At 48.8% G+C, this 27,192-nt stretch overlaps 1 protein-coding gene across 3 annotated transcripts; it reads right to left on the bottom strand.

Moving 5' to 3' along the window:
* Window positions 1–1,036: 1,036 nt before the first annotated feature.
* RNF135 (ring finger protein 135) lies at window positions 1,037–27,192 on the bottom strand. 3 transcript variants are annotated; one of them, XM_041000464.1, is made up of 5 exons: window positions 26,790–27,192; window positions 23,796–23,939; window positions 21,161–21,323; window positions 12,439–12,537; window positions 1,037–1,549 (listed from the first exon to the last, which is right to left on the bottom strand). In XM_041000464.1, exons 1-5 carry the CDS (start codon window positions 27,141–27,143, stop codon window positions 1,461–1,463), a joined length of 849 nt encoding a protein of 282 aa, XP_040856398.1. In that variant the 5' UTR covers window positions 27,144–27,192; the 3' UTR covers window positions 1,037–1,460. The 3 variants fall into 3 exon arrangements, with proteins under 3 accessions (XP_040856398.1, XP_040856396.1, XP_040856395.1); XM_041000462.1 differs by lacking the exon at window positions 1,037–1,549 and adding an exon at window positions 7,459–7,611; XM_041000461.1 differs by lacking the exon at window positions 1,037–1,549 and adding an exon at window positions 10,691–11,561.

Below are 27,192 nucleotides of genomic sequence, written 5' to 3'. Positions count from 1 at the left end.
GCGTCCCGAACGCCAAGGCGCGCGCTCGCCCGGTCAGCACTGCGCCCTGGCGCTCAGGCCCGCGGCGGGAGCGCCTCGGCGGCCGGGGATCCGCAGGGTCGGAATCCGAGAGGCGGCAGACCCCTTGGTTGAACCCCGCTGGTTTTACAGCAGTGGGAGGACAGAGATGCCTTATCCAAGGTCACGCAGCCGGAGGTTGGCAGCGACTCTTAGCAGCCTCCTCCACAGGAGGGCGGTCATCAGCCCCCTAGATTTTCAAATGTATTCCCGCCCCTAGACGCTACCCTCAGGAAGTGCTTGACCGAGTAGGGTGTGTCAGATCCCTGGCTGCTTTCTACATGTGTTTATGAAATATGATTATAGGGGCTGGCGCTGTGGCGAAGTAAGTTAGGCCTCTGGTAGCAGCACCCCATACAGAAAGTGGTTCCAGTCCCCGCTGCCTCACTTCCCATCCAGTTCTCTGATAATGCGCCTGGAAAAACAGCACAAAGTGGAACAAGTGCATAGGACCCCGCCAGCCCCTAGAAGCCCCTTGTTTCTAACCAGCCCACCTCGGACCTTGTGACCATTTGAGGAGTCAACCAGAGGATGGAAGATCTGTGCCTCTCTCTCTCTCTCCAACTCTACCTTTCAAATAACAATAAACACATCTCTTAAAAATACATGATTATGGGACCTAACATCACCTTAACTTTGTCTTGACCTTTTCTGAAAAAAACTGCTGCTACATCCGTAGGACTTGGCACCTACACAGTGGGAGACAGACACAAGTACTGTGTGTGTGTGTGTGTGTGTGTGTGTGTGTGTGTGTGTGTTTATAATTAATGGGGAAACATCTCTGCACAGGGTACCTTTTCTCCCTTAAAATTAGACATCACATGTTTTAATTTTTTTTGATCTTCCATCCACTGATTCATTCCCCCAATGGCTGCTATGGCCAGAGCTGAGCCAATCTGAAGCCAGGAGATTCTTCCAGGTCTCCCATCTGTTGAGCTCCCATCTGTCACTGCTTTCCAATGCCACATGCAGGGAGCTGGATGGGAAGTGGAGCAGTTGGGACTAGAACCAGCGCCCATATGGGCTGTTGACGCCTGCAAGTAGAGGATTGGCTTGTTGAGCCACAGTCCTAGCCCCAAGTTTTTACATTTTTAAAGGGACCTAAATGCGCATGAGTCCCCTTCTCCTCTGTTCTGCTGAGAGCAGACGCATGGTTTCCTGCAATAGCAGTGAAGCGCTGCTCACAGATTTCCCGGCTCTGAACAGAGTCCTTCCTCTGAGTAAACTGTGTGACCTGAGTTCTTTCACATTCCTGAGCCTGCACAGTCTTCTGTAGCATGGCAGTGAGACAATGCTGGCCTCTTGCCCAGCTGTGAGGGCCGGGGTCAGACACACAGTGGCTGGTGTTGCACAGTTCACTGTGAAGTTGTAATGAACAGGCTTTGTGACACACACTGACCTGTTCACTGCAGTAGTTCCCTGTAGCCCTCCCAGGATGTGCCCAAGGAGCACAGGGGATGGAGCCCTTTCACAAATCGCACTGTACAGGACACTGTAAGGGGAGAGATGGGGAAGACAGTGTTACCGGGTGGATGCGAGCAGCCCTCCGCCTCCCCACCGATCTCAATGAGGGGAAAACGTGAAAATCAGGAAACTATGCAAAATGTTTCCGTTGGAGCAGGTACTTTTTGTCCAATATGGGAGTACCCAGGTTCGAGTGCCAGCTCTGCTTCTGATGCCACAATCTGGAGGGCAGCAGGTGACATAGTTGGTTCCCTGCCACCCACGTGGGAGAGACGGAGGGAGTTACACAGGACTGTGGGTTTCAGCACTGTAGGCCATTAGGGACTGAACCTGCTCTCCAAATAAAATAAAAAGAAATACATTATTAGGGTTGTTTTTTTTTTCTTAATCCAGACTCAAGGACAAGGAATTTTTGTGGGGTTTTGTTGTTTTGTTTTGCTTTTTAATCCAGACTCAAGGACAAGGAGGCGACCTCAAGGACTTCCAGCAGCTGAGGACCGCAGTTTGACACAAACCAAGGCCAGAACACACTAAGGTGAAGAGGGAACTCATGCCAGGACTTCCCTTTACCACAAAGTAAATGGTAACAGACGTCCACCAGGGGTCGCTAAGACACTCCTGGAGACAGATCTCACGCCCACCTGCTCTTCCCCTAGTTGTGAATCATCAAATCAAGGCCACATCTCTCTGTACCTAGTCTCCAGACCAAATGGAAATAGCAACAGGACATGGCTGTTGATATTGTTGGGAAACTCAAATAAATTAATATAATGGGAAAACATTCAGAAAATCACCTGCCCGAAGGTCAGTAATGTGCAAACACTGGGTGAACAAGGTAGGGTGTAAAGTGACTCCTGTACGCCTCGCGGAGCCTGAGCTAGCCTCATGGAGACTCTCACACACACACACATACACACACACACACACACACACACACACACACACACACACACACACACCCCCCAAAGTGTAAGCCAGAGAACGGGGCTAGGGACGATGGTATTTCCTGTTGCAGTATAACAGATTAACTGAAGTCTACGAAACAGATTAGACAAAGGCAAGAAGCCAGTCCGGTATCCAGAAGGCTTTGATGGAATCTTCTGCTCTGATGTTAGGAAAGTGCTTCACTCACCCTAGGAAAGTCTCACCCTTCACCTGTGCATGGGGCAACGGGAGGCCAGAGCAAAGTCCTCAGGCCAGCAGATAAAGAGGTTCCTTCTCTGGTGCCTATCAAAGGCAGGACTTGCAACAAGGCCTTTGCAGGAGTCATAGACAGTGGAAGTCCCCAGGTTCCAAGGGGAAGCCGGGAAGAGATGGTGTGTGCTAGAGGATGGACCCTGGGTGGAACAAGTTTCCTTCTCTGATTGGCGAGGGAGGCGGCGTCCTGGGCAGGAGGCCAAACAAAACCTGGGTTGGCATCAGTCGTGCCCTTTACCCATCTATCTTCGATCTTTCAAGGTAGATGCAAAGCAGCACTGGTCAGCACCTGTTTTCTCATCACTTTCATCTCCCGTTCTTTCCCACAAGGCTTTCTTGTCCTGCCAGGCCTGTTCCGGTGGAGCAGAGCAGTCCAATGCCTGGGGCCTAGGAAAATATTCCAGCCTGCCTTTCCATGCCTGTGGCTTGTTGTTCAAACATCTGTGTCCTCTGCACAGTCCCAAGGTTAGGTCTCCAGAGGACGTACAGGCGTACAGCTTGATTGGAGCTGAAGGTCCATCTCTACAAGTAATGGCTTACTAAAACGCATTTGATTGTAATTAAGTGTGCTGAAAGAAAATTTCCAGACAAAAGCCTCATCTGAGACTGCATGCTGGTTCCTTTTTTCTTTTTCTCACTTTCTTTCTTTCTTTCTTTTTTGTTTTGTTTAGTTTATTTTTATTGGAAGGCAGATTTAGAGGGAAAGACAGAGAAAAAGAACTTCCATCCACTGGTTCACTTCCCAAATTGCCAGAATAGACAGAACTGAGCCAATTTGAAGCCACGAGCCAGGAGCTTCTTCTGGCTCCCCCACACAGGTGCAGTGTCCCAGGCTTTGGGACATCCTCTATTGCTTTCCCAAGCCACCAGGACACAAGCAGGGAGCTGGATGGGAAGTGAAGCAGCTGGTACACGAATTGGTGCCCTACAGGATCCTGGCACTTGCAAGGTAAAGACTTAACCATCTAACCATTGTGCCAGGCCCTCTTCTTAATTTTGTCCAGCTCTTTTCAGAATCCTGAGAAACAAATGCCCTCAACTCAGAGGTAACTGACCTTGGAAGTCCTCCTGACCATCCTGCACCATAATGGCCTATAATCTCTTACAGCACAGTCAGGAGCTGGGGCTCCGGAGTCTACATTTTAACGCCAATACTTTGCTTGCTGAGCAACATTGGGTAAAAAGTATAACCTGTCTGAGAAGCATAAAGCCTGTTTGCAAAGTGGAACTATCCCACAAGGGTCTGCTGAGAATGAGATAAGGGACTGCAGGTGGAAGCCTCTCACAGATTACCTGCAACAGCTGTATTTTGTGATGTATTTCTTTATATTAGAAAGGTAGATTTACAGAGAGAAGGAAAGACAAAGGAAAAGATCTTCCATCTGCTGGTTCACACCCCAAGTGGCCACAACGGCCACAACTGAGCCAAATCCGAAGCCAGAATCCAGGAGTCTCCTCCAGGTCTCACACGTGGGTGCAGGGTCCCAAGGCTTTGGGCTGTCCTCGACTGCTTTCCCAGGCTACAAGCAGGGAGCTGGATGGGAGGTAAGCAGCTGGGACACAAAACCAGTGCCCCTATGGGATCCCAGCATGTGCAAGGAAAGGATTTAGCCACTGAGCCATTGTGTTGGGCCCAACAGCTGTATTTTAAATGAGAGATTTATTAGCTGACTTGCTTTATCTTTTCAAGGGCAAACTGATTAGCTTGCCAACCAAGCTGAAAACTCTGAAAGGCAAACATATAATTAATTTATAACATGAAATTACACACATGAAAAGTGGTGCTGACATTCAAAGAGAAGTGGGAGTGGATGTTTGGCTCAGTCACCAATTTTTTGTTTTGTTTTGTTTTTTTCTTCTATTTTTAAAAAATGTTATATCATTTTAGGACACAGTTTCATAGGCTCTGGGATTCCCTCAGCCCCTCCCTAGCCCTCCCCCCATATTGAATTCCTCCATATTGTCACAGTAGTACAGATCATATCCAGTCACGATTCCTTCATTGCGGGTATGGACCATGTGGAGAGTCCAGCATCTTATTGTCCAGATAAATTCAACAGTTTCATTGGAAGACCATCCTTGGTCTGAAAGTAGAGCTGATAGAATATCATCTCCTTCAATGAGATGTCACTACACAACTTCAACAACAGGAAGAAACGTCGAAATTAACATTATCATGAAGTTAATCAACAACGTATTGAGTGACCAATATGTTAGAAAATGCAAGTTCTTAACCACATCCTATAACTACTTCCTTGGCATCTCAATTTTAGTATATACACAATCAGCTGCCATAAACTTTTTTTTCCTCCCAAGCTAACATGTTTTTGAGTTTAACCTAAATCAGAGTGGCACAGGAATAGTGGAAGTATCAACATTAACATCCATCATATATATAACAGCTGAGTACAAACTTAACATCAAAGTTTCTATGCAAAGTTTCTGTGCAAAGTTCTATGCAGAATTTTTCATTTTAACAGTTGAAGAATAGAAAAGTTTTAGGCAGGTGAGCAGGGAAATCCCCAACAACTCAGTGAGTGAGGAAGAATTTAATTCTACATCCTACCAATTAAAGTCCAGGAGAAGCAAATAGGGAGCCTGGCCAATAAGTACAGGCTGAGCAATTATAGGCTAGTTGGACAGGTACCAATTTGGATGCACATGTACCATATTGGAGGACTGGGGTTTGAGTGCTAGCTGCTCCTCTGGATCCAGCTTCCTGCTAACATTCACCATGGAAGGCAGCAGGTGATAGCCCATGTATGTGGGCACCTGCCACCTGTGTGGGAGTCTCAGGTCAAGTCCCAAGCTCCTGACTTCATCCTGGCCCATTCACAGATGTTGTCGGCAAGTGGAGTGAATCAGTAAATGGAAGATCTTTTTCTTTTTTTTTTTTAAGATTTATTTTAATTTTTATTGCAAAGTCAGATATACAGAAAGGAGAGACAGAGAGGAAGATCTTCCGTCCAATGATTCACTCCCCAAGTGCTAAGCCTATCCAAAGCCAAGAGCCAGGAGCTTCTTCCAGGTATCCCATATGGGTGCAGGGTCCCAAGGCTTTGGGCCGTCCTTGACTGCTCTCCCAGGCAACAAGCAGGGAGCTAGATAGGAAGTGGAGCTGCTGGGATTAGAACCAGCGCCCATATGGGGTCCCAGTGCATTCAAGGCGAGGCCACCGTACCGGGCCGTGGAAGATCTCTTAATTCTTCCCTCTCTCCTTCTATATCTCTATTTCCCTTTCAAGCAAATAATAAAAATAAAGCAGTAATTCTCAAGAAATTATAGACCACATTTAATTTCTACAAAACAAAAAAGCTTCATCACTTCTGTTTACATCTGCCAAGAAATCACCTGAATTAAATATATCCCAAGAAAAGAACCCAAAAGGAGAAATATGAAGGCTTTTTTTTTACAGTTTACAGAAAATGTGAATTAAAAGATATATTTATTTTGGAGAAAAAAATGTGGAATTGCACATCCATATTTGTAAATACTATATACACAGACATTCTTTAGTATGACGGAGTAGTGGTTCTAATACTTCCCTTAAATACCAGAATCAGAGGATACTCAAATTTCTTATATAAAGTGTTGAGGTAGTTGCACATAAACTAAGCACATCCTCTCATACTTTTAAAATATATCACTTACAATCCCGACCACAGTGTAAATACAATGTAAGTAGCTGTTGTGCTGTACTGCTTAGGGGCAATGACAACACAAAAATCAAGAAAAGACTGTGTTCAGCACATGTGGGATTTTCTACAGCTCTTTTTGATCCGTGAGTGGTACACAATGGAGACTCAGATCCTGCAGAGCCTGAGGGCTACGTGTGTATCACATATCAGATAGACGATGATGCTGCGAAATACGCATCTGGTCTGTCCTTTTGCGGACACTCTGATGGTCACTCTGAGGGGCTTCTCGAGTGAGACCAGTGTCTTCAGTTTGCTGACGACTTGCCTTAATGGTTTCAGGATAGGGACTGCCTGGTCCACGCCTCCACCTCCAGGGAAGAAACAGGGGCTGCAGGTGGAGTCAGTCAGCAACGGGCCGTGAGAGCTCGGTACACAGGCTCTCGGAGCAGCTGGGCAGGTGAACACGTGGGGTTTCTGGTGGATGGGGAGTCCAGAGAAGGCACAGATACTCCACACACCTCTTCCCACACTCTGTGCAGCTCACATACCTTTATCCGCATCCTTGGTAAGTTTCCCCAAGTTTGGGGAGCTGTTTAAGCAAAGCCAGTGGATCCAAGGCAGGGTCTGTGGGGCCCTGGTTTTTAGCCAAATGGTCAGCCCAGAGGAAAAGCCATCTGAGGCCGGGGCTTGGGAGAGGCCTCCAAAGTGCGGGCAGCCTAAAGGGGCTCTGCCCTCACCTTGGGTGGTTGGGCACAATCTTTAGGCTCTTCCAACAGTGCACAGGAGACATGTGTTGGGAAGAAAACTGCATGGGTTTCTTTCTTTTTTTTAAGATTTATTTATTCTTATTACAAAGTCAGATATACAGAGAGGAGGAGACACAGAGAGGAAGGTCTTCTGTCCGATGATTCACTCCCCAAGTGATCACAACGGCTGGAGCTGAGCCAATCCGAAGCCACGATCCAGGAGCTTCTTCCAGGTCTCCCACATGGGTGCAGGATCCCAAGGGCTTGGGCCATCCTCAACTGCCTTCCCAGGCCACAGGCAGGGAGCTGGATGGGAAGTGGAGCTGCTGAGACTAGAACCGGTGCCCATATGGGATCCTGGCGTGTTGCAGGAAAGGACTTTAACCACTACACTATCGCACTGGGACCAACTGCATGGATTTCAAAGTGTCTGGTCCCAACACCAATTTGTCTTTGAATTCCCTTTTCTCCACAGACTTGGTGAAGTACCTTCTTAAAGGTGACACAATCTGACAAGGAGAGAATAGAGACAGAGGGGTCAGTGAGTTGGCGCCGCTGTACAACACTCCAGAGGAAAGGCGCACAAGACAGCAAGTCAGGTGTCACTGGGGGAAGGAGGGGCTGCAGGCACCACACTGCTCCAGCAAGCTAGGGACTGCAGGCGGCAGCAGAGGCGGAGCAAGGCATCCTAGTGGATGCTGAGAAACAGTGACTGCTGTGCCCAGAAATCCCTGCCCCCACCCCCTTTCTACTATCATCTGATCCTGTGTTAAGGGGAAATCTTTAATATCTAATCATCTCTTTTTAAAAGACACACAGCACACCTAAGACAACCAGGTTCACTCTTATGAGAGGACTGCAGTGAGCTCATGACACTGCTTGCTGCCCCTTGAAGCATAAGTTTACGACATCCTGCTCTCTAAAAACCATGGTTCCCGTTTGCAGCTACCTAAGTGAAAAAGAGTTAAGCAACCTAAGTTAAGAAGAGTCCCTTGCTCTGGCACAAGGCCCTGATGCTCCTGGGAAAAGGGTTTCTCCTTGACTTCAGAGATCTCCCCAGGGAGCAGCAATGTTGGATTTCAAAGTTTGTTTCTGAAATCAGCTAGGAAATGAAGTCTTCTAATCAGCGATGGTTTCCAAGGAGCTTCAAAGGCACGTGGACAGAACTGTCAGTGTAGGCACCTGGATCCTCACTGAGCAGGTGGTTCTTCTGGGAACCCCAAGCCCTGGGTCCCAATAAAAGGGTACAGAAGTGCTTTCCAGAAGTTGTCTCACCAGGAGTGAGAGTGGGACGGGGTGGGGGAGAGGAACAGACAGAGGCAGGACCATGTCCCAGATCAGGATATTCCATTTCCCCCAGTCCTCAGGGGGGAAAAAATAGCCTGAGGGAAACCACAGGTGTTGGACAGAAACATCCCCAGGCACAAGAAGCTGTTTGAGGAGTCTCTGTGGCTCTCCCTAGGAAGCCCCTGTGCCCCATCCCCAGATTCATATCCTGAAATCCTAACCTCAGTATGATGGAGGGCCTAGGGCTTTAGCTGGGTGCTAAAAGCACAGCCCTCACAGTGCTGCTAGTGCCCTTGTAAGAAAGATACAGGGAGGAGCTGGAGTTGTAACATAGTAGGCTAAATGTCCATTGGTTGTGCCAGCATCCCATATAGGTGTCAGTTTGAGTCCCAGCTGCTCCACTTCCTAACCAGTTCCACGTTGATGCACCTGGGAAAGCAGCAAAAGATGAACCAGATGCTTGGGAACCCTGCACCCATATGTTGGAAACCTACAAGAAACCCCTGGCTTCTGGCTTCAGACTCAGCTCCAGCCATGGCAGCCATTTGTGGAGTGGATCAGCAAATGGAAGATTTTTCTCTCTCTGTAAATGGTTTGCCTTTCAAATAAAAACAAATACACAAATACATCTTAAAAAAAGAAGAAGGAGAAGAAAAGAAAGATCCGGGGAGCTCTCCCTGTCGATATCAGATCTGCCGGCACTGTGACCTTACAACCGGGGCCATGGGGCCCTGTGGTTTAGAAACTGTCTGGTCTGTTTTTCGGTAGTTCAGTTCCCAGGATGTCTTTCTTGGTTTGTGGGTGGATGATTTCCTCAGCTGTGTGTCGCAGAACCAGGTGAGAAGTCCCCCATCCTCCGGCGTGTGGCTTCCTCATTCTCTGGAAGCCTCTGTGTTCTGAGTGACACATAGCATGCTGACAGGCAACTGATGAGGCTATGTCTACAGGAAATGGGGAACCAGGATAGGGGTTCAAGGAGATAACCTCCCAACCTTTCTTTCCTCCTGTGTGGAAGAAACCATGGGGCCGGCAGGGCAGCCCTGTCCTCGCTCACAAAGGTCCCACTGTCCCAACTGCCCAAGAGGATGGCCTTTGAGCAAAGGACACCAAGAGGCTGAGACCATGGACTCCAGCTTCTGGTTTTTGGCAGGAAATGTCAACATTATGATGACCAAGACGGCTCCAGGTGGTACATGTGCCACAATGCTCCTGGTGAGGGCAGAAAGCCTTTCTGGCACCTGCTCACCCAAGGCACCTTAGGCTAACCTCAGACAACCACCACCAAGCAAGAAACAGAGCACCTCCTGACTGTGGATTTTACTATGTTCCATCCAAGCAGAATGTCAGTTCCTGGGCTCCACAAGACACAGTGTTAGAGGATAATGTTAGTAACTCAGGAGTTGGAAAGCTGGGCATGGTCCCAGCACTGTCAGCACCAGGATGTCTATCTGGGTTTTCGCTTCTAGACATGCCAGGATAACTGTGAAGCCCAGTGTGCAGGGTGAGGCCCCAGGTCAGCTGGCAGCCCATGCAGAAGACTGCTGCCAAGCCCTATTTTTGAGGACACACGAAACAATGAGGTGTGAATCTCAAGCTATCTGGGGCTGGGGTGCTACCATCACCCTTGCCATCTTCCCAGTGCCTCAACTGTTTATCTAATTCTTTCAGCTGCCTTGGGAGGAGGGTAAGGAAGGGCAAAGAAGGCAGAGCAACCTACATTTCCTGGGAGGAAAATGCAGAGACAGAAAGAGAAAAGGAGATGAAATATGCTGTCCAGGCATGCCTGGCTGGTCGGTGGGACAAGGTTTCCTGGTCTCTCCAGTCCCATAGAATTGAGCTGCTCCATCTTCAACATGGGATGATGTTAATGCAGCCTGAGGTCTTTTGATGGATGAATTGTAATGAAAAAAGAAGAGGAGGGATTTCTTTTTTCTTTTCTCTCTCTCTCTCTTTCATTCTATTTGAGAGACAAAGAAAAAACAGACCTTCCATCTACCAGTTCCCTCTCCAAATTCCTACAACAGCCAGGGCAGGACCACCCAGAAGTCAGTGGCCCAGACCCCAATCCAGGTCTCCCATGTGGGTGGCAGGGCCACCGGAAAGCCTCCCCTGCTGCTTCCCAGGGTGTGCACTAGCAGGCAGTCGGATCAGAGGTGGAGCAGGGACTTGAACCAGGCACTCTGAATGGCTCATCCAAGCACTGTGTTAACAACTCTGCCAAGTACCTGCCACCAAAGTAGGCTTTTTTTTTTTTAAGTTTATTTATTTCCACATACAGAAGAGAAAGGAGAGATTTTTTTGGCCTCTGGGTCATTCCCCAATTACCCATTAACAGCCAAGGCTATCGGCTGGAGTGAAGCCAGGAGTCAGAAACTCCATGCAGGTCTCCACCTGGCTGGCAGGGACAAGGACTTAAGTCATCTCTTGCTGCTCCCAGGGTCTGCATCAATAGGAAATTGAATTGGAAGCAGAGATAAGATTTAAACTTAGGCACTCCAACACAGAGTATACGCATGTATTCCCAGGGGTGGCTTACTTCCGCACATCACAACGATCACCCAGAAAGTGAGATTTTTAAGTTGCCACCATGCTTAGAGGCAATAAGACCAGGAAACCACTGTGTTTGGAGCACCAAGGAACTGTTATAGCTTCCCTTATTTTATGGTAAGGGAATTTCCCATCTGTAGGCCATACAGCCAGAAGGCAGGGTACAGAGGGCAGGACCCGGGGACCTCACATTCATACATGAGCCTCTCCTCACTGGCCACTGCATAGAAGGCAAGCTTCCTCTCGTCAAGGTCTAGCCAGATGCCCACCACTCCAGGCCTGTCTGAGCCCAGGAGCGTCTCCTTGTTCATGCTCCACACGGCCAGCTGGCCAGTCCCCTTCCACTCTAGACACCATGAGTCCTTGGTCCTTCCCAGGATCTGGCCACGGTTCATCTCCCAAGAAGCCACCCCAACGGCCCAGTGGCTACAGGAGTTTGTGTCCACCTCCCAGTACTGTCGCCCCAAGGACAGGGCCTGGGAGCAAAAGATCTGACTGACAGAAAACCTCTCACAACTCCAGGAATAAGAGAGTGGGTGGCGAGACACAGTCACTGTCCGCTGGTCCTCAGATACCTGCAGATACAGGGAGGCGCTCCGCAGATCAAAGGTTGGGCTGATGGCCCCTGGGAGGAAGAGAGCAGTGACATGGCCGGTCACCTCTGGGTCATCCACGTTCACCAGTCCCCCAACAGCAAAAGGGAGCCTCGTGCCATGGGATGGTTTCATGTTGAAATTTCTATATGAGCCCCCACTTAATGTGATATCAACGACACCCTTTCCCGCTTCCCCTTTCCGCCTGCTCATTAGCCATTTTCCATGAAGCACTTGCTGAATCCCACCATCTCCTGCTGTTCTTAACACACCTTGTGTTTTCCACGCTCTCCTGTGATAACTCCTGCCACCTGTAACATGGTGATGGATGACTATGGCTATTGATACCTTGACAGCTGAGCTTCAGTTTCCTGACTGAGACTCCAATCCTACACATTTTGTAGGTTCACGCAGGTTCCTAAGCATACAATTACTAACACCCTGATAGCACTATGCTAATGCCCCGATAGTACTTCCTCTGTAGCACCATACCCCAGCTGCTTTCTGCCCACTTGAATTCATTTTAACCCTCATGGCAACCCACAGGAGAAGTGCTTTCCTCATGTCCACATTACAGATGAAGGAACTTAGTTAATGGACATGTTCAATGCCACACAGCTAACATGGAGAGCTGCTGCAAATTATAGCTCAAGCAGTTTGGTTCTGGCTCCAGGATCCACTTCCAGCAGCAAGAGGATGCAAACAGCCATGGAAACAGGCCAGTGGCTGTAACAGATAACCCTGGATACACGTCCTAAGGTGGCCTAGGCTCTGATCACTCCCAGGCTTGGGCACGTGAACCCACTCTGCCACTGTTGGCAGCTGCCCAGGTGGGGTACAGGAAGTCAAGGAGTGAGTGATGGATGCAGCATGCCCACCCTCACGTTTTTAAGTGGACCAAATACTTACACTGAGCAAACCGAGAGACCCTGTTGGATGCAGGACAGTTCTGATCAGGTGTTGGGCATGAGAAGGGAGATGGAGCTGCCGGGTCTTCCGCTGAGGAACCTAAAACATCGGGAAGGGAAAGTTGCATCAGAAAAAGGCAAACTAGAGGCATACAAACACGACAACGCATATGTGCAGCCTGGCCTCCTCCACACCAGCATGTTTCTGGGTGTCAAGGTGAGATCAGGCAGGCATCCTGTCCTTTGTGCTCATCGTGGACGCTTTCATTGTCTGCCCCCTTGAAGCCCTCAACTCCTTTATGATAGGGATCCTATTCAGCTCCACGTACTGAGCACCGAGCCTCACGCCAGTCACACATAACAAACACATGAACAATTGTACTGTGGTGTTTCAGGCTAAGATCCCATCTGCAGTGATGGCACCCAAATAAAAAAAAATTTTATTAAAAATTTTATTAAAAATTTATTTATTTTTATTGGAAAGGCTGATATACAGAGGAGAGACAGAGAGGAAGATCTTCCGTTCTATGATTCACTCCCCAAGTGGCCGCAACGGCTGGAGCTGAGCCGATTCAAAGCCAGGAGACAGGAGCTCTTCTAGGTCTCCCACGCGGGTACAGAGTCCCAAGACTTAGGGCCGTCCTCGACTGCTTTCCCAGGCCACAAGCAAGGAGCTGGATGGGAAGTGGGGCAGGTGGGATTAGAACCAGCGACCATATGGGATCCCAGAACATTCAAGGTAAGGACTTTAGCTGCTAGGCCACCATGCTGGTCCCCAATCAATTTTTTTTTTCACTCTTTACAGTTTCATGCCTTGTTGATAAACATATTTAGTACAAATTTAAATATGATAGAGCTTTGAGCCTCACGGCTAGGACTTTGGTTAAGTTCTGAGTATCCCAGGCACTACACTCAGCTCTAGCTCCTGACCCCAGCTTGCTGCTGATGCAGAAAAATGCACAAGGTAATGGCTCAAGTTCCTGGATCCCGGACGCCCACATAAGAGACATGCAGAGTCTCCATCCTGGTTTCAGCTTGGCCCACTCCCAGCTGTTGCAGACATTTGGGGACTGAACTAGCAGGAGGGAGATCCTTCTGTCCTCTATATTTCTTTCTGTATTTAAAAAAAAAAAAGGACATAAATTGGTGAATAATTAAAAAGCAGCCTATTTGTGTGTTTCTTCTGGAAGCAACATATGTGAGCAGTAAACAAGATCCTGCATTTGTGTTTATCCAGAGTCTGTGATACATCACATTTCCAGTGTTAGGGTCTGGTTTTGTCAATTCCCCAGGAACGACCAAGAGCCTTACTGGTAATGCAAGCAAAGCAAAGTTACTAGTAAAGAAAGCAAAGTTTACTGTTCCAGCATGCTGCGGTCCGACCATTCTTGGAGCATGCAGGCCAGCCTAGGAGGGGCCAGACCCTGAACCAGAGAAAAGCCACTGATTATTTAGGCCCTTTCAGCCATTACAAGCATCATAGCTCACACAAATCCAGACACAGCAATCAGCTTAAAGAATAACAAACTTCAGACACAACATCTAATCAGCTTAAAGAGTAACATACTTCAAACACATCACTTTTATGGGCTCTGGGTATCAGTAGCTCATCCTGTTGCTGGAACCGGTGATCATGCCACCATCCACCAGCACCTGGGTGTATTCTATAGATATGGCTTGTGACACTGGTCACAAGCCACAGAAAAATCATGTTTATCACTAAGGTGGAATTTTCCTGACTTAGTAAAGTAGCAGTTTCTTGACACAAAGGGGCCTAACACTGCCTAACATTCCCTAATACTCCCCCCTTTTCTGTTTTATACTGAGGAATCTTCCTCAGTGCCAGGCAGTGGTTAGTACTGCTGTCTAAGGACCAGCAACTGGCTTGTACTGATGCGGTCTTTTACAAATCGTATTAGTCTATTTAGGATATAGGGCCTAACAGAGATTAATAGGAGCAGGATAATTTCGGGCCCTGCCAAAGCGAACAATAGTGTGGTTAGCCATGTGGTGTGACTGAACCACAATTCAAGCCATCCTTTCTGGGATTCCCGCTCCTTTTTCCTTTCCGTCAGCCCTTCTCAGAGCTTGGTCATAGAGCCTCTATACCCCGGTGTGGTCTGCATAGAAGCAGCACTCCTCACCTAGGGTGGCGCAAAGACCACCTTGCTTTAGGAACAACAGGTCCAATCTTCTACGGTTCTGTAGGACCACCTCACATAACGAAGTGAGGGACTTTTCTAAGTGGCTGATGGACCGTTCTATTCATTCCAGGTCTTCGTTAAGTGCTGCTCATAAGGAGCTGAGTCCCCTGGATTGAGTGACTAAGGATGCAATACCTGTTCCAGCTCCTGCAAGTCCCAGGCCGAACAAAGTGGCCACAGTCAAGGCGGTTATGGGCTCCCTCTTGTACCTTAGGATGAAGTCAGGGTCCCAATGTTCGAACACATCATCCTTTTTATGATACAGAATGTGGGGAGAACAGTCACAGTTACACAAAATTCAATGGTTGCATTAAAAACAGCAGTTGAGATATGGGGGCGGGTTGAGGTGGGGGGTTAATCCAGTGCAAGAGCAAAGCCACCAACTCCCAGAATTAGGAGATAACCAACTAGGTTAGCCGAGCCAGTGAGTTTTATTAATGAAGAACAAAGCCCTTGCCTGTCCTTTGGGACATTCCCAATGCAGGATCCTTGTCCACTTACTTGTGTCATAGTTAGGGGGGCCTCTTGTCAACCCAGTTAGTTGGGGCTACTGCTGATTGGTTCCAGGTAGAGTTAAACCCAATAGCCTCATAAAATGGGGGATATACACATTAGCACAACCAACACCCCTGAGTAAGGTCAGACTAGTGGCACTTAGGGTGTTACACAAAGCACAGCTCATCTTCCAGAGAGGATGGTCCTTACTTTGGCCCCAGGTAGGACAGAGGGGACTTTGGGCTACCTCCTCTCTATCGGGACCATGGTCTGATAGGCTTTGGGCTGCCCCTCCCTGTAACCATGAACCATAAAGGAGGGATGGTGGTCTGAGAAGGAGAGGGGTTGTGCTGTATCTTTTGGTTTCTGGATTTAAGACTTGGTTAGGGCCCATCGCTCTTGTGGGAGTGATGGGTTCTATTGTCTTGGATATGAGGAGAATTCAACTGAAGTTTTTGGTGTAAGCTTGATATTACACAATACCCCAAGTTAGTCCAGATATCCACCTCCTATCTCTTTTTTCATTCTCACTGATTTTAACTTTTACCAAGTCGCACTGGGACCTGCCACAAGAATTTCCAGTTTTGGAAGGGAAGAAGGATGACTGAGGTTCTGGTTTCATTGGGTGGACAAAAGGAGTTGGATTAAATCAGACTTAGTGACAGTCCTTTTCTGGATTCCATCGGTGGTGGTCACACAGCTCCAACTCTCACAGTAAGAGTCAGACATTCCCCCGCATGTACTATAAGTTTCTCAGGCATATCAAGGACATGCATAGAAACCTGCACAGCATACATAGTCTGGGGACCATTTCTTTATAGTTAAGTCCCTTAGACTAAAGTATAAGTCCGGCCACCACAAATGGGGAGGTTGTAAGGCAGAGGTCAAGTTTAGAACCTCATGGGGTGGCCGTTTCTCAGTTTCTAGGTGATGTTATAAGGCTGATGAAAACTGTCAGCAGTAGTCTTACAGGGCTGCACGGACTACAAGGATGAGTCTGAGGGACGCATGAGTTGTCTGTGGCTCATTGGTGCGCCTCGGCGTTTCTCAACACTTTGAGTTTGAGCGGGTTGCTGGGGTGTTGCTGCGCTTTCCACAGGGTGTTGCTCTTCGTCTCCAGTTTGGGAGGATAGCCTTTTGGACGTGTGAGTGATGCACCCATGGCCTGATGCCATTGACCTTAAGGGCGGATGGGGTAGTGCAAAGCACAACATAAGGGCCTTTCCAATGTGGCTCGAGGGTTTTGGCTTGATGCCATCGTACCCAGACCCAGTTCCCTGGGACAACGCCATGTTCCAGATTCAGATTCTCATTCTTTTTATAATAAGCCTGTATTAGAGGCCAAATCTCCTGCTGTACTATAAACAGTGCTTGCATGCTGGCCAAGTAATTTGGAGCCATCTTATTTTCGTCCATGGAGAGGGCTCGTTGAACAATAGGGGGCGGAGCCCCACACATAATTTCAAATGGGGTCAATCCGTAAGGGGAGTTCTGAACCTGGAAGATGGTGAAGGGAAGCAGGGTCACCCAGTCTCCACCAGTCTCGAGGGCTAATTTAGATAAGGTCTCCTTAATGTTTCTGTTCATTCTCTCTACGTGCCCTGAGCTCTGTGGGTTATATTCACAGTGTAACTTCCAATTAGTCCCCATGGCTCAGGCCAGCCCTTGTAGGACCTTATTAATGAAAGCCGGGCCATTGTCTGATTCTAGCATTTCTGGAATCCCTTGAGGTATGATTTCTTCAAGCAACACTTTAGCCACCACCTGGCTGGTCTCTTTCTTGGTGGGGAATGCCTCTACCCACTTGAAAATGTGTCTACAAAGACTAGTAGGTACTGGTACCCAAACTTCCCTGGTCTTACCTCTGTAAAGTCTATTTCCCAATTGCATCCCGGCACCCACCTCCGGACCTGTGTACCTGTATGTGGTAGTCCCTTCCTGCTAGGTTTCATCACCTGGCATCCCATACACCACTCTACTACCAGTCTGGCCTCAGAGTTATGGTGCGCGAACCAGAGGAAAGCAGTGTCAAATAGATCCAGCAGCTTTTTCAACCCTAGGTGGGTGGTTTCATGCAAGTTAGTGATGAGAAATTTTCCTAGTCCTGCAGGCAAAAGCAGTCTTCCCTCTGAGTCCCTGTACCAGTTGTCCGGCCTGGCCTTTTGAAGGTGCTGGCATTGGATCCACATCAAATCTTCAGGGGTTTATTCAGGCTGCAGCGGCAATGCTTGGAATTCTGGTACAGCAAATCCATTGCTGCCACCATGATGGCCTCCCCTTCTCCATTTTTGGGGTCTCTGATAGTCTCAGCCACTCTCTTTGCTTCTGCATCTGCTTGGTGGTTCCCGACTGCTTCAGGGGTGTTGGCTGACTGGGGGCCAGGGATGTGTACTACAGAAACCACCTTGGGTCTCTCCACAGCTGCTAGTAGGTGTTGTACTTTGGCCAAGTTCTGCAGTTCTTTCCCTTCCGCCGTCATGAAGCCCCGCTCTCGGTAGATGGCACTGTGGACGTGCACAGTACCGAAGGCGGACCGGCTGTCTGTGTAGACTGTGCAATCAGCTCGGCCTTCTGTGCTGAGGTCCCTAGGTGGAGGGCACTGCTCCATATCACGTTTCCGTTATGGTCGGCCACTGCCACCCTTGCTTTCCGCACTCCACCCTTCACAAAGCTACTGCCGTCCGTGAACCAGGTCAATTCACCGTTCCGCAAAGGTGTGGCCAGAAGATCATGGCGAGCTTGAGTGACTTCTGACAGGATCTCACAGCAGTCATGAAGGGGGGTCTTCATGTCCAGGTTAGGCAGCAGGATGGCAGGGTTCAGGAAGGCTGGCTCTAGGAATATGATCCTGGGAGAGTCTAGTAGGAGCCCCTGGTAGTGCATGAGCCTAGCAATGCTCATCCACTTACCAGAGGGGCTGTCTCAGGACTTCCTCCACAACATGAGGAGCAACAATTCTTAAGTTCTGGTCAAAGATCAACTTGTCTGTATCCCACACCAGCAAGACAATGGCAACAATGAAATGGAGGCACGGTGACCAGCCAGTAGCTACGGGATCAAGTCTCTTTGACAGATAAGCTACTGGTCATTTCCATGGGCCCAGCTTTTGGGTCAGGACCCCTTTTTCCAATTCCCTTCTTTTCATCCACGAAAAGGACAAAGGGTTTCAATGGGTTGGGCAGTGACAGTGCTGGGGCTTTAAGAAGGGGAGCCTTTAATTCGTCAAAGGCCTGCTGATGTTGCCCTAGCCAGGTCCAGTCTTTCTGCTCTTTAGCGACCTAATACAGGGGTCTAGCCAGCTCAGCATAGCTCAGTATCCAGAGTCTGCAGTAACCCGTTGACCCTAAGAATTCTTTCACCTCTCGTGGGGAGGTGGATTCAGGAATGCTGAGAATAGTCTCTTTCATGGCTTCTGTTAACCATTGGGCCCCCTCCTAAAGTTTATACCCCAAGTAGATTACCAACTGCAGATCTGGGCCTTCTTTGCACTGGCCCGATACCCTAACTTTCCCAGCTTTTCAAGCAAGTCTCTAGTAGCTTTTTGGCAGTCTTCCCCAGTTGGGGTGGCTAGGAGTAGATCATCTACATATTGTAGCAGAATCACCATGGGGTGTGCCTGCTGATATAGTCCTAGGTCTTGGCTAAGTGCCTCATTAAACAAGGTAGATAAGTTTTTAAACCCTTGTGGGAGTCTCATCCAGGTTAACTGCCTGGCCTTCCCTGCATCATGCCATTCAAAAGCAAATAGTGGCTGGCTGACTGGGGCCAAGGCTATGCTGAAGAAGTCATCCTTTAGATCAAGAGTTATATACCAAGTGTGCAAAGGAGGGAGGTGGCTCAGGAGATTGTACGGGTTTGGCACTGTAGAATGGATGTCCTCCTCTTTCATTTACTTTCCTTAAGTCCTGAACTGGGCAATAATCATGCCTGCCTGGCTTCTTCACCAGCAGAAATAGTGTAATCCACGGGAAGTGACAAGGCCTCAGAATACCAGCCTTCATCAACCAGTGAATGTGGGGCGCAATGCCTTGACGAGCCTCTCCCGGCATGGGATAAGGCCTGACTCATAGGTTGATGGGCCGCTAATTCTATTCCTGCAATCTCAGCCCAGGCCTCGGGGCAGGCCTTAACCCAGTAGTTCATGTCCTTATCCCAGGCCGTTGGTGGTTTAGAAAGGAGGCGGTGCTCATCAGCCAGAGACATAGTAAGTACATGGAGCGGACATCCCTGGCTGTCAATTACCTCTATTCTGTCTGGCTCAAAGTGAATACAGGCCCCAATCTTAGTGAGCAAGTCTCTGCCTAGTAATGGTGCAAGGCTCTCTGGGACTACTAGGAACGAATGGGTGATCTGATGCCTTCCCAGGTCTACTTTTCTACTGCTTTTCCATGAGCAAACCTTCGTCCTTGTCGCCCCTTGCACTACACTAGTCTTCCCAGAGAGAGACCCGTGGGTTTGATTGAGCACTGAATACTGGGTACCTGTATCTACCATAAACTAGCAGTTTCCCCTCCACATATAGGGTTACCCAAGACTCAGGGAGGGGTGCCAAGCCCCAACTCCCCTAGTCTTCTCCTACCAGGATCACTCAAGCTATGTTTACTCTCTGATTCCTTCTAAGTTGTGGGCATTCCTTCTTCCAATGACCCAATCCGCAGCAGTGGAAGCATTGTTCCCTGCCCACCCTGGGCCTGTTCCAACGGGGGAACAGCACCAGCCGTTGCACTCACTTAGGGAGTGAGTCATCAGACACAAGATCTTCCTCTCTATCTCTCCTCCTCTCTATATATCTGACTTTGTAATAAAAGTAAATGCATCTTTAAAAAACAAATCATAATAGACTCCACAAGGTCAGTCACGGCCTTAGGGTCTTTGGAAAAAGGGGGATTTTGAGCTTTCCAGTTATAAAGACTGCTGGAGGAAAAGGGCCAGTACTGATAAGTTTGGCCCCACCCCGGCTCTGCCTGCCCAATGGGGCACATGGGTAACAGCAGAACGGAATCACTTGAGGAAGTGGGCCCCTTGTGGTCTTCCTTTCTCTGGAAGCAAGGTCTCGGGCTCTTCCTGGTCTCTAAAGGTGGTGCCAAGGGTTCAGAGGAAGAGTCAGCTTCTGGGATAAGCAGTGGAATTGCATATGGGGAGAACTCTCGGGGAACTGACACCTAAATCTAAATCTATTAGGGAAGGATATAAACTGGGGTCCTCCTGGAGGATAGGCTTCTCCAGGGACAGAATTCTCTCCCTCTTTCTGCACATCAGCTGGAGAGTTCTGGACAATTAAGGCTGGAAGCACTGGGGTTGGTGTGGTTCCCGTGTCCGGGGGATCCAAGAAGGAAATGCTTAGCCAGTTAGGAGGGTCCCCAAGCAAATCTTCGCACAGGAGACTTTTCAGGCTCTGGTCAGGATGTCATGATTTCCCTGGTCTAGTTATGACTGTCTTGACTTTAGAAACTAAGTCTTGAGAGAAAGATCCTTGCGGGGGCCATCTGACCCCAAATGTGGGCCACTCTGCAGAACAGACTGTGTCCAACTTACCCTTCTTGACTGCCAAGCCCATATCGCGGGCCCATTCTAATACTAAAATACATCCCGAGGCTGACACTGGAGGGCAGTGGGTTCAGCCACTGCTTGTGCCATGGGCATTCTGAGCCACAGTGCCAATCTGAGTCCTGACTGCTCGCCTTCTGATCCAGTTTCCTGATAATGCAGCTGAGAAAGCAACAGAAGACAGCTCAAGTACTTGGCCCTCTGCTACCCACGTGGGAGGTTTAGAGCTCACAGCTGCCAGCATCTGTCGGGCTCAGCTCCAGCTGTTGCATGCATTTGGGGGAGTGAAGCAATTCAAGCAAAATCCCTTCATCTGTTTTTACCACTCTGTCTTCAGCCACAAAGCTTCCCAGCTCCCTCGTCCTGGATTGACAGTGCCACGCGGTGACACAGCGGGTCTGAGATGTTGTCCTCAAGGCCTCCTACATTCCCCAGCCATCATCTGTCACCCCCCTCCACTAAATTGAATCCACTCACCACACATCTGTTCTTCAGCAGCCTCTTTCCGCATGAAGTTTTCTCGTAATTTTTCCTGAATTTCTCCCAGGTTACGAAGAATGTTGCTCATTTTTCCCTCAGGTGCACTGGAAGTCACTTGCTTTCCTGAAGCCAAAGGAAGGTCTACCCCAGAAGAAAAGTCCTATTGATGAATCATTCAAAAAGGAATGAAAGAAAATTTACTAGGAGATCCATACATGTTCTAGACATATTCTGCTATCAGTCTGTAATGTTCCATCCAACTCCCAGCAAGTTTTTGAAAACAAAATGAGGTCCTTAACAAGCATGTCCTGAAGACAAAATGGGGTCTGTGGCAAAAAGATCCAGCAGAAACACCCTGGGGGTGGGAGAAGGAAGACTTAACAGGAGGATTTCCATTGTGTTCCATGCCGCTCTGTACTTTCTAAGACTTTCAAACACGAAGCTCTTTGGTGACACCATGACAACTGTCAACCTAAGGTCCACCAGAGTCACTGAGCATGTCCTGACTCCATCACCACATCCACTTCTTCAGAGGCAACGTGAAGACCCACAGCCTATACCCAGGCCCTGCCTCCAGGGGGCTCCAGCACACGCTCTGGGCTCCTGCAACCCTCAGCTGCTGTTTTTCTCCAGTTAGTCCCTCACCTGCTCTCTGACATCAACACGTGACTTTCCCATTCTCCATGATTTTCACCAAGCATGAGAGCAGGTATGGAACGAACTGAGTCCTCACCTCAAACTAAGCACTAGTTGAGTATTCCTTGTCTAAAATACTTAGGGGCCTGGCACGGTGTCCTAGCAGCTAAAGTTCTCACCTTGCATGCGCTGGGATCCCATATGGGTGCCGGTTCTAATCTTGGCAGCCCCACTTCTGATCCAGCCCCTTGCTTGAGGTTTGGGAAAGCAGTTGAGGACAGCCCAAAGCCTTGGGACCCTGGACCCACATGGGAGACTCAGAAGAGCTCCTGGTTCTTGGCTTCAGATCGGTTCAGCTCCGGCCGTTGCGGTCACCTGAGAGTGAATCATCAGACAGAAGATCTTTCTGTCTCTCCTCTTCTGTGTATATCTGACTTTGCAATAAAAATAAATAAATCTATTTTTTTTTTAAAAAGTCAGATATACAGAGAGGAGGAGAGACACAGGAAGAAGGTCTTCTGTCCAATGATTCACTCCCCAAGTGACCGCAATGGCCGGTGTTGCGCCAATCTGAAGTCAGGAGCCAGGAACTTCTTCCAGGTCTCCCACATGGGTGCAGGGTCCCAAGGGTTTGGGCTGTCCTCAAATGCTTTCCCAGGCCACAAGCAGGGAGCTGGATGGGAAGTGGAGCTGCCAGGATTAGAACCGGCACCCATATGGGATCCCAGAGCATTCAAGGCCAAGACTTCAGCTGTTAGGCCATGGCGTGGGGCCCTAAAATAAATCTTTAAAAATAAATAAAATACTTGGAACCAGAAGTCTCTCTCCAATTTCATTTTGTTGTTGTTTTGTTTGCATTTAATTTTTTAAAAGGTTTACTTATTTATTTGAAAGTCAGAGTTACAAAGAGAGGGAGAAAAAGAAACCTTCCATCTGCTGATTCACGCCCCACATGGACACAACTGCTAGGGCTAGGCCAGGCCAAAGCCAAGGCCAGCAACTTCATCCAGGTCTCCCATGTGGGGAGCAGGGGCCCAAACATTTGCGCCATCTTCTGTTATCTTCCCAGGCTATTAACAGGGAACTGGATCAGAAGTGGAGCAGCAGGGACTCCAACCTGCACCTTTGGGATGCCAGTATTGCAAGCAATGGCTTTACCTACTCACCACAATATTGGCCCCAGAATATTTGTTTCATATACAGCTTATACACATAGTCAGAAGGTCATATTTTTAGCACATATACACTAAGACTGCCTCCCAGCATGAGGTAGTTAGGTGTCGAATTTTCCACTGTATTTCCTCCGGGTGCTCAAAACCTTCAGATTTTAGAGAATTTCAGATTATCAGACCTTCAGACTAGAGATGCTCAAACTGTACCACTCACCTCTAATTTGCATAATGACCTCACAAAGTAGGTTTATTTTCCCCAACTTCTAAAGATATTAAAGTTCATGGAGCTTAACTAAAGGAAGAGTTAAAGAGGGAGAGACAAAAACCTCCCCTCTACTGGTTCATTCCCAAATGGCTTGGGGTGTCACGAAGTGCTCTAGGGAAGGGAGATGGGGAAGAGAAAGGGACCTGCCACTTGGCCTTAGAACTGTAGCATCCACCTGCCGTGCAGCAGCCCTTGAGGCTCTTAGAGTGGGGACAGGCGGCAGAGGGCAGGTGTCCCAGAAGGCAAGAGAAGGGAATGTTACAAGACAGAAGGCACAGCTCGCTACGTCAAAGACTCCTAAAGGTTGTGAACAGACGAGACCTAGAATGCCTGCAGGATTTACACAGAGGTCACAACTTGGGTGGACTGTACTTGCATCCTAGGCCACGGGAGGCTTCCAGACCCTACCTCGGGAATTCCAGATCTCTTTTCTTGCATGAGTGGCAATGAGGAGACCAGTTGAGACTATCCTGGGACGGACTACATGTTTTAGCTCCAGGTGGGAGTCGGCCCGCAGCCCTGCCCCTCCCTCACACCGTCCTCCCCCAGCCAAGCCTACCTCGGCCAGGGTGCTCAGTTCTGGGTCTGGTCCAAGTTCCAAGGTGGGTAGGTGACTTTGAAGGCTCCTGACAGTGTCCACCAGCTGTTCCACCAGCTCCACCAGCTCCTCACCCACTGCTGCAAGGTTCCTTGGGGTCACCACCTTTAAAAGAGCAAACCCAGGGTCCCTGAGTCCTAGAAGCCCAGGCACAGGAACCACAAGTAGACAAAGGGAGCCATGAGCACTGTGGTGGAGCCAGAAAGTCATGCACGTGGCTCAGTAGAGTCCAGTGAAGTCCCGGGTGAAAGCCTGCATTTTCAAGAAGGCTTCAACAAGTGCACAGAAAATGCATAGCATTTTTGTTTTTAAAAATTTATTTATTTTTATTGGAAAGTCATCTATACAGAGAGGAGGGACAGAGAGGAAGATCTTCCATCCGATGATTCACTCCCCAAGTGATCACAAAGGCTGGTGCTGAGCCAGTTCGAAGCCAGGAGCCAGGAGCTCTTCCAGGTCTCCCACGTGGGTTCAGGGTCCCTGCCACAATTTCTCTCAAGGACCCACCTACATGTTCCAACGACTTGTTACAATAGTGCTAGACACATTCAGTGAGACAAACATTTTTTCAACAAATAGTACTGAGAAAATTGGATATCCCTACAAAATGAACTTGGCCCCTTAAATGACAGCAGATAAAAATGCACTCAAAAGGGACCAACAACTTAATTGTCACACCTAACACAAAAACAACTCTGAGAAGAATTAAGCAAGAAAAAGAAATTTAAAATCCTCAAATTAGAAAGAAAAAACTACCCCAGTTTGCGTGACAGAATTCCATACACAGAGTATCCTTAAACCACAAGAGATGACTCAGCAAAGTTACAGGATATAAGATAAACATACAAACATGATTGTATTTTTATACACCTGCAATGAACAACCTAAAGAAGAAACAAAGCAGGGAGTTCTATTTTCACAGCTTCCAAGGAATAAAATACCAAGGAACCAGCAGGTTAAGCAGCCTTCAGCAACACTACCATCCCATGGGAGCGTCAGTTCCACTGACGTCAGTTCCACTTTTGCCCCAGCTCCCTACTTCCTATATGGGAAAGCAGCAGAAGATGGTCCAAGCCTTTGGGTCCCTGCCACTCACGCGGGAGATCCTGATGGAGTTTCAGCCTCCTGCCATGGCTGCTGTGACCTCTCGGGCAGGGAACCAGCAGAGAGAAGACAAATGTCTTTCTTCCCCCCACCACCTCTTTGTCTTTCCAGTAAATGTTAAAAAAAAGGATAAAATATCTAAGAATTGGGGCCTGTGCTGTGGCATAGAAGGTAAGGCCCTCCTTGTGTAGTGCTGGTATCCCAGATGGGTGCCAACTGCGTCATTCTGATCCAACTCCCTGGGAAAGCAGGGGAGGAGGACGGACCACAGCCTTGGGACCCTGCACCCACGTGAGAGACCCAGAAGAGGCTCCTGGCTTCAGATTGGCACAGCTCCAGCCATTGCAGCTGCTTGGGAAATGAATCAATGGACTGAAGATCTTCCTCTCTCTCTCTTCCTCTCTGTACATCTGACTTTCCAGTTAAAAAGGAAAGCTACAAAGCTACGATAAAGCAGGGTAGTACTAACCTAATGACAGACAGACAGGGAAAGAGAATGGAGACCAGCAATAAACCCACATATCCACAGCCCCTTGGGTTTGGGCAGAGATGACAAGTCACAGCCTTGGAGACAGTCTTCTCAACAAACGCCACTGCGCATCCCTGTTCACCTTCATGTGTAAGGATTTGAAAGGCAGAGTGTCAGAGAGGGAGAGGTGGCAGGAGAACTGGCAGCGAATGTCCCTAATCACAAGGAGTACGTAGAACAGGCAGACATGGGCCTGCCTGCAGGGCCTGGTACGGTGGCCTAGTGGATAAAGTCCTCACCTTGAAGCACTGAGATTCCCATAGGGCACTGGATCTAATCCTGGCAGCTACACTTCCCATCCAGCTCCCTGCTTGGGGCCTGGGAAAGCAGTCGAGGACGGCCCAAAGCCTTGGGACCCTGAACCCACATGGGAGACCTGGAAGAACTACTGGTTCCTGGCTTAGGATCAGCACAGCACCGGCCATTGCGGTCACTTGAGAGTGAATCATCAGATGGAAGATCTTCCTGTCTCTCCTCTCTGTATATCTGACTTTGCAATAAAAATAAATAAAGTTTAAATAAAAGAAAAGTAGATGCATACCAGGAGCTGTTAAATAGAGAAGTGGGGCCTGGTAGCTTAGCAACTAAAGTCCTCGCCTTGCATACACTGGGATCCCATATGGGTGCCGGTTCTAATCCCGGCACCCTGATTCCCATCAAACTTCCTACTTGTGGCCTGGGAAAGCAATCAAGGACCACCCAAAGCCTTGGGACCCTGCACCCACATGGGAGACCCAGAAGAGACTCTGTCTCCTGGCTTCGGATTGGTGCAGTTCCGGCCATTGCGGGCATTTGCGGACACTTGGGGAGTGAACCAGTAAATAGAAAATAAATGTAACAACAACAAAACCACACACAGAGTTTCTGTGTTTCTGTGAGGCTGAGAGGTTTTTGGGGAGTAAGAGCTGTACAACACTGGGAAAGCAGTTAATGCTGCTGAACTGCCCACTCGTAAGTCCGTTAGGATGGCAAATGTAATATATACATATATATGCATTTATATGTACATAACCACAATAAACTTTAATATATAAAACACGTGATATATATAAAACCACAATAAAGTTGTATAGATATATAAAACGATTTTTTAAAAACGTCTCCAACCCACAGAAAGACATGGTAGAAGTAGAAACAAGCTAAGATGTAGAGTGGTTAGGTTGCATGGGATTTCGGGAAATTTGCACATTTTTTCCCACTTCTTCATACTTCTCTGAACTTTCCAAATAGAGAAAAACGAATGTAAAAGCCGATCCATGAGGAAGCAGGAAAGACCGCGAGGTGGGGACGGAGTCAGCGGAACCGGGACCCGGGCTGCCTACCCGCGGTGAGGCTGCGCTGCGCCAGGACTTGGGGGTCGGGCTGGCAGCGGGCGCGGGGCCCCCGTCCTCCAGCTCACACGCCGCACTGCTGTACTTGTCCACCAGGTCCTGCAGCAGCGTGTTCTTGCACAATGCCGGCCGCTGCTCCAGGGCCTCCCGGCAGGTAGGACAGCACCAGCGGCTCCGCGTTCGCTCCTCGCGCTTATCCCACAGGTCTGTCAGGCAGTTCTTGCAGAAGCTGTGGCCGCAGGGCAACGTGACGGGCCAGGCCAGCAACCCCTGGCAGATGATGCAGCAGAGGTCATCCTCGGCGAGCCACACGGGCACAGCCGGGGCAGAGCTCGAGCCCGCCATGGCGGCGCAGAAGCGGCGGTGTAACCTGCCCCTCCGGCCCCGGGTCTCT

This window comes from Ochotona curzoniae, unplaced genomic scaffold (genome assembly GCF_017591425.1).
Source record: "Ochotona curzoniae isolate NIBS_2020 unplaced genomic scaffold, NIBS_Ocur_1.0 scaffold_2453, whole genome shotgun sequence".
NCBI lineage: Eukaryota > Metazoa > Chordata > Mammalia > Lagomorpha > Ochotonidae > Ochotona > Ochotona curzoniae.
Note: the sequence above shows the minus strand (reverse complement) of the source record. Positions and strands in the feature narration are given on the sequence as shown.